General features: G+C 49.9%; 1 protein-coding gene across 1 annotated transcript; it reads left to right on the plus strand.

Annotated features, from left to right (window-relative positions):
* Positions 1 to 886: 886 nt before the first annotated feature.
* LOC127161104 (granzyme G-like) lies at positions 887 to 7,287 on the plus strand. The gene is made up of 6 exons (XM_051103766.1): positions 887 to 944; positions 1,059 to 1,145; positions 6,137 to 6,199; positions 6,510 to 6,646; positions 6,746 to 7,000; positions 7,099 to 7,287. Exons 1-6 carry the CDS (start codon positions 887 to 889, stop codon positions 7,285 to 7,287), a joined length of 789 nt encoding a protein of 262 aa, XP_050959723.1.
* The last annotated feature ends 377 nt before the right edge of the window (positions 7,288 to 7,664 follow it).

Below are 7,664 nucleotides of genomic sequence, written 5' to 3' on the forward strand. Positions count from 1 at the left end.
CCCATGTTCAGTGTGCAAAATGAACAAAGAAAAAAGGTTGATGACCTGACTCAACCCTCTTCTGATACTCTGAAAACGTCAGATCATGAACACATTTTGTGAGCAAAGTCATATTGTGCTTTCGATTTTAGTTCATTTGACAGATACTTTGCCAAAGCACAAAAGTGGCACAAAACATTGTTACACTATGAAAAAAAATAGTAAATATTAATCAATATGAGAGATGCAAGAAATATTGTGTAACAAATTGTATTAATTTTTTTTTAATAGTGATAGTAGTAGTAGTACTTTAAGTACATTCTGCTGAATGATAGTAATGTATTTCTGCCACAATGTCTACATGCTAAACCAAACTTTTATTTTGATGGGTTTCCGTGAATACCTTTAAATTTCTGTAAGTATATAACCCTGGTTTACACAAATGAAACAGTGAACTGCTCACGAAGTACTCTCAGAGCAGTTCCGGAGATGCTGTTCATGCATTTTTTTTTTTTTTTTTATGGCAGACGCTGAAATCACCACAAGCGTCGTGCACGCTTGTGTGTAGTAAAGGAAAATGACAGATTGTTTTGCTAGATAAGACTCTATGTAAGAGGAAAACGTGACTAGACTTAAATGCAGCTTCTTCGTGCTCAAGGCTCTGTGCACTGTCTGCAAGTTAATGGCTTCACATTAATCAAACGGTACAAATCTTTGTGGTTTGACAATTGAAGCCTTTGACTGAAGCCTTGTCAAGCCACAGTTATTATCAAACATTATCTGTGTAGTTGCTGTTGCCACAAACTGAAAGCAGCAAGTTACGGGAAGTTCAGTTTCTTCACCCTCCATAATATATTATTTATACCGAACACAGCAAGAGCTCATTGTTTCACTGATTGTCTTCATGATGACCATCATCTCTCTGCTCCTGCTGGCCTCTCTTCTGCCACACCTGACCTTCACTGGTGAGACTGATCAAACAAAATACTACTAACCCAAATTTTATAGCACATACAAGACAATGAAGAGGAACTCACTAACTAACACTTAATAACTAACAATATCTCTCTCTTTCTCAGCTCATGTGAATGTGGGTATAGTGAATGGCAAGGAAGCAAAACCCCACTCCAGACCTTACATGGTGTCTATTCAAGAGAAGAACAAGCATATTGTAACGCCAAGCCAGCAGAGGGAGCCCTCACCCCAGTACTGCCTGCATGCTCCCTCTGCTGCTTCTACTGTCACTTCCTGTTTGGCAGTATATAAGGACTCACCATGTGCTCACACGTCGCGAAGTATTGCCAGTTTAACCTGCCTTACCGAGCGTTTACTTACTCTGTTGGATTACCTGTTGCCGTCTTGCTTTGTTCCTGATTATTGTGTTTGGATTACCCTATTGGATTGTTTGCCTGTTTGGACTGATTTCAAGGTTTGACCCTGCATTCTCCTGTTGACTTCCGCTCTCTGGATTTCCCCCATTGTTACGTTAGCTTGATTGGACTGTCTGCTCGGTATCTGACCCACTGCCTGCCTAACCTCTCTGCTGCTGGAATTACCTTCATTGTGTATGTTTGCTGATTGTTTTAATAAACATCCGCTCTTGGATTCTACCTCTGCGTCCTCGTTACAGAATACTTCGCCTACCAAGAATCCAGCGGAACTATCAGCCAATAATAACCCAGCAGCTTCTGACCGCAAAGCCAACATGAGTGCAGACACCAAGCTAATCCGTTTTCGCCAAGGAAATCACCCCATAGAGCACTACGTGAAGGATTTTCTGGAACTGGCACATCATACTACCTTTGATGAGGTATGCCTTATGATATTTTTCAGAGGAGGACTTTCTGAGCCAATTTGTTCCCTCATGCCTTTTCCCGAATCCACTTGGACTTTAGAACAATATATTGACGTTGCATTGTTGCTGGCTGGGTCACCTTTTACTGTTGGTATCGCGGATGAACCTCCATACCGCAGCCTTCTCATATCGAGCCTGCTCAAGCCAGGTCTGCCAAGTCAAAGCCTGCTCCAGGGCCTGCTCACGCCACGCCTGCCGCTCCAGGGCCTGCTCACGCCACGCCTGCCGCTCCAGGGCCTGCTCACGCCACGCCTGCCGCTCCAGGGCCTGCTCACGCCACGCCTGCCGCTCCAGGGCCTGCTCACGCCACGCCTGCCGCTCCAGGGCCTGCTCACGCCACGCCTGCCGCTCCAGGGCCTGCTCACGCCACGCCTGCCGCTCCAGGGCCTGCTCACGCCACGCCTGCCGCTCCAGGGCCTGCTCACGCCACGCCTGCCGCTCCAGGGCCTGCTCACGCCAAGCCTGCCGCTCCTGGGCCTGCTCACGCCACACCTGCCCGTCCAGAGTCTGCACCTGTCATAGCTGCCCATCCAGAGTCTGCACCTATCATGGCCGCCGTCCCCGAGCCAGTCCACAAGATGGCCGCCGTCCCCGAGCCAGTCCACAAGATGGCCGCCGTCCCCGAGCCAGTCCACAAGATGGCCGCCGTCCCAGAGCCAATCCACAAGATGGCCGCCATCTCCAAACCTGTTTACAAGATGGCTGCCATTCCAGAGCCAGTCCACAAGATGGCCATCATCCCAAAACCACACCTCATGATGGCACACATACTGGACCCACCCCTAATGGCGGTATGGACAGCTAAGATGACACTCCCTCATGTCACGGTAGCTACCCATGACTCAAGTCAAGCTGTAGGGCCATCTTCAGTGTCAAGTCAAGCTACAGCTGCTGCTCCAAGGTCCAAGGCTTCCAAATCCAGTCAAGCCCCAGGGTCGAGTCGAGCTGCAGAACCAAGTCAAGCTACAGAACCTAGTCAAGCTGCAGAACCTAGTCAAGCTGCAGAACCAAGTCAAGCTACAGTTGCTGCTCCAGGGTCAAGTCAAGTTTCCAAGTCAAGTCCAGTTCCAGCTTCAGAGTCCGGCCAAGCTTCAGAGTCCGGCCAAGCTTCAGAGTCCGGCCAAGCTTCAGAGTCCGGCCAAGCTTCAGAGTCCGGCCAAGCTTCAGAGTCCGGCCAAGCTTCAGAGTCCGGCCAAGCTTCAGAGTCCGGCCAAGCTTCAGAGTCCGGCCAAGCTTCAGAGTCCGGCCAAGCTTCAGAGTCCGGCCAAGCTTCAGAGTCCGGCCAAGCTTCAGAGTCCGGCCAAGCTTCAGAGTCCGGCCAAGCTTCAGAGTCCGGCCAAGCTTCAGAGTCCGGCCAAGCTTCAGAGTCCGGCCAAGCTTCAGAGTCCGGCCAAGCTTCAGAGTCCGGCCAAGCTTCAGAGTCCGGCCAAGCTTCAGAGTCCGGCCAAGCTTCAGAGTCCGGCCAAGCTTCAGAGTCCGGCCAAGCTTCAGAGTCCGGCCAAGCTTCAGAGTCCGGCCAAGCTTCAGAGTCAAGTCAAGCCAAAGCTATTGTTCTCCATGAATCAAGCCAAGTTTCAACAGTTTTCCATGAGTCAAGCCATGTTACAGCTACTCTCCATGAGTCAAGCCAAGATACAGCCGTTACTCTCCATGAGTCAAGCCTAGATACAGCTGTTGTTTTCCACGAGTCAAGCCAAGATACAGCTGTTGTTCTTCATGAATCAAGCCAAGACACAGCTGTTGTTCCCCACAAGTCAAGCCAAGTCACAGCTGTACTCCACGAGTCAAGCCAAGACACAGCTGCTGTTCTCCACCACTCAAGCCAAGATGCAGCTGTTCCCCACGAGTCAAGCCATGTTGTTCCTGAGTCAAGCCATGTTGTTCCTGAGTCAAGCCATGTTGTTCCTGAGTCAAGCCATGTTGTTCCTGAGTCAAGCCATGTTGTTCCTGAGTCAAGCCATGTTGTTCCTGAGTCAAGCAATGTTGTTCCTGAGTCAAGTCAGGTTACAGCAGATCTGCACAAGCCAGGTCAAGTCACCGCCGTTCTTCCCAACTCAAGTCAGGCCACGGCAGGCCTCCCTGAATCCAGTCCGGCCACGGCAGGCCTTCCTGAGTCATGTCCGGCCACGGCAGGCCTCCCTGAGTCAAGTCCGGCCACGGCAGGCCTCCCTGAGTCAAGTCCGGCCACGGCAGGCCTCCCTGAGTCATGTCCGGCCACGGCAGGCCTCCCTAACTCAAGGCAAAGAGCTATTGTCCTACCAAATCCTCATCAGGTCCCCTATAACATTTCCAATCCACCTCACGTATCTACTAACCCAAGCCACGCAGAGCCCACGCTCCCAAGCCATGCAGAGCCCACGCTCCCAAGCCACGCAGAGCCCACGCTCCCAAGCCACGCAGAGCCCACGCTCCCAAGCCACGCAGAGCCCACATTCACAAGCCACGCAGAGCCCACATTCACAAGCCACAAGCCCATAACATCAGCACCCACAAGGTCAACAGACACCCCACTAGCCACTGTGCTGCCTGTAATGGCCATAGCCATTTTCAGTGTGTGGGCTGCACACTGTGCCCCAGAGGCCTCGTCTGTCCATGAGTCTGCTCCAGAGGCCTCGTCTGTCCACGAGTCTGCTCCAGAAGCTTCTTCTGTCCACCAGTCTGCCCCAGAAGCTTTGTCTGTCCAAGAGTTTGCGCCAATACCTCCTAAGGAGGTGGCGTCCATTAATGAACTCTCTGCCTCGTCTGTCCACGAGTCTACGTCAGAGGCCTCCTCTGTCAAGGACTCTGCGCCAATGCCCCCAGAAGCAGCAGCTCCGGCTGCAGAACCTCCTAAAGGGGCGGCGTTTCCCCAAGGACTCTCTGCCCGTCCTGTCACGGCCATGAAGGCCATTTATGACTTCCCTGCCTCACCTGCCCAAGTATCTGCGCCCATGCCCCCAGAGGTGTCAGCGCATGCTGTAGATCCTCCTATGGGGGCGGCGTTCCAGGATGAACTCTCTGCCCGCCAGGTTGCAATCAGGAAGGCCAATGAAATCATTCATGTACACACCGCTCTGCCTGCCTCGCCATGGCTTCCGGCACTGCCTGCCTCGCCACTGCTCCCTGCTCTGCCTGCCTCGCTATGGCCCCCCGTTCTGTCTGCTCTGCCTGCGTCGCCATGGCACCCAGCTCTATCTGCTCTGCCTGCCTCGCCATGGCTCCCTGCTCTACCTGCTCTGCCTGCCCCACCATGGCTTCCTACTCTGCCATTGCTCCACGGCCCAGGCCCTCCTGTACTTCACAGTCTGCTACTGCTCCATGGCCCTGGTCCTCCAGTGTTTCACGGTCTACTACTGCTCCACGGCCCAGGCCCTCCAGTACTTCACAGTCTGCTACTGCTCCACGGCCCTGGTCCTCCAAAGTTCCACTGTCTGTCATTGCTCCACGGCCCGGGCCCTTCAGTGTTTCACGGTCTGCTATTGCTCCACAGCCCAGGACCTCCAGTGTTCCACTGTCTGCCACAGCTCCGCGGCCCAGGTCCTCCAGGGTTCCACTGCCTGCCACAGCTCCACAGCCCTGGTCCTCCGAGGTTCCACTGTCTGCCTCAGCTCCACAGTCCAGGTCCTCCAGTGCTTCACTGTCTGCCACTGCTCCATGGTCCAGGTCCTCCAGTGCTTCACTGTCTGTCCCTGCTCCACGATCCAGGTCCTCCAGTGCTTCACTGTCTGTCCCTGCTCCACGATCTAGGCCCACCTGCTCTACATGGACCTGGCCCTCCATCCCACCCCCTGTTTTGCCTCTGTTCCCCCACCCACCTGGACTGTTGTTTGAGCGCCAGGAGTCGCTCCTAGGGGGGGGGATTCTGTAACGCCAAGCCAGCAGAGGGAGCCCTCACCCCAGTACTGCCTGCATGCTCCCTCTGCTGCTTCTACTGTCACTTCCTGTTTGGCAGTATATAAGGACTCACCATGTGCTCACACGTCGCGAAGTATTGCCAGTTTAACCTGCCTTACCGAGCGTTTACTTACTCTGTTGGATTACCTGTTGCCGTCTTGCTTTGTTCCTGATTATTGTGTTTGGATTACCCTATTGGATTGTTTGCCTGTTTGGACTGATTTCAAGGTTTGACCCTGCATTCTCCTGTTGACTTCCGCTCTCTGGATTTCCCCCATTGTTACGTTAGCTTGATTGGACTGTCTGCTCGGTATCTGACCCACTGCCTGCCTAACCTCTCTGCTGCTGGAATTACCTTCATTGTGTATGTTTGCTGATTGTTTTAATAAACATCCGCTCTTGGATTCTACCTCTGCGTCCTCGTTACACATATCTGCGGTGGATTCATCATCTCTGATAGATTTGTCATGACTGCTGCACATTGCCGAAACAGATAAGACAAGTAGTAAATTAGCTAATTATATATTTTAGATAATATAAGGTAATACTTTGTTTCGATAGTCCACTTTCTACTACTATAAGTATCTTTGCAACTACCAGTCATTAGAGTATTAGTAGACTAACTAACATCAGCTGCACTGTTAAATACATTGTATATTATAATTAATATAATATTATAATGATGAATACACTGTCAAATATTCATCGTGGCTACCAAATCAGCACACTTCCATAAGATATTAATGAATTTAGCAGGCTGTGAAAAAAGTTATTGCTAAATATTTTTTTTTCAACGGTGCTCAGGTTCTGACAGTTGTGCTAGGCGCACATAACCTACAAAATAAGAAGGAGAATCCAGTCCGAATCAAAGTGGAGTCGTACTATTCCCATCCGCAATATACCAGCGAATTCTTTCATAATGACATCCTGCTTTTAAGGGTAACAAACTGCACTTATTTCAGCTGACTTTCATAACCTTTCATGCAGAGTCATAGCCAGTCTATCTTTATAGAACATAATCAAATCCTTGGTTTACAGTTGGAAAAAAATGCACAACTGAACAACAAGATCAAGCTGATATCCATACCAGCGAAAGAAGGCGATATCGAAGCAGATTCTGTTTGCAGTATCGCAGGCTGGGGACTTTTAGAAACTAATGGCAGCCAAAGCAATCACCTCATGGAGACAAATGTGAAGGTCATGAATAACAAGGAGTGTGAAAGGAAATGGGGGGAGGAAGAGTTTTCAGCTTCACTGATGATGTGTGTATATGGAGAAGGAGGAAGCTGTGATGTATGTAAAAACAACATTTGATTCACCAAATCTTAATGTGTGAACTAGTTATGAATTATGACAGAATGTGACTGAAGTGTTGATCTGTTTCTTGACAGGGGGATTCAGGAGGCCCTTTGGTTTGTGGAAACACTGCAGTTGGTGTCACTTCCTTTGGTGACCCTGAGATCTGTAATTCACCAGACCTACCTGAAGTTTATACTAAGATTTCAGCATATCTTCCATGGATTAAAAGCATAACTGGAAATGGCAGTTCTGCAATTGCAGATGAAATGAAGTTTTTTTGAGTTGCGTTTTTCCTCTGAAATCTTGTTTCAATAAACATAATATACAACAATATACTGTCTAAAGATTTTAATTATTCAGAAATGGTATTTTAAACCAGATATGAAACTACAGACGTTTGGTGTTTAAAGACAACCATCATTAACCTTTACAGAATGCAGGGCTCTAGAGTGCGACCAATTTGGTCGCACATGCGACCTAATTTCTCAATGTCGCACTGGTGTTCGAGGGCAAAAAAAGTCTCCGCGACTGTGGTTCAACAGACACATTAGGCCCATATCGCGGTCTAAACCAATCAGAGATAGTGAAGGGAGTGTGGGAAGACCATGTCCGGCAATTGGTGATGCGCGGATGGCGGTTATATCCACGGGCCGTGTGG

This window comes from Labeo rohita, unplaced genomic scaffold (genome assembly GCF_022985175.1).
Source record: "Labeo rohita strain BAU-BD-2019 unplaced genomic scaffold, IGBB_LRoh.1.0 scaffold_544, whole genome shotgun sequence".
Taxonomy (NCBI): Eukaryota; Metazoa; Chordata; class Actinopteri; order Cypriniformes; family Cyprinidae; genus Labeo; species Labeo rohita.

Bases quoted from the DNA above. Each gene is read 5' to 3' on its own strand.
- LOC127161104 (XM_051103766.1), top strand. From the start codon at position 887: ATGACCATCATCTCTCTGCTCCTGCTGGCCTCTCTTCTGCCACACCTG. The intron at 1,146-6,136 runs ATATTGTAACGC...TCCTCGTTACAC, and splicing joins TATTCAAGAGAAGAACAAGC to ATATCTGCGGTGGATTCATC. The intron at 6,647-6,745 runs GTAACAAACTGC...CTTGGTTTACAG, and splicing joins ATGACATCCTGCTTTTAAGG to TTGGAAAAAAATGCACAACT.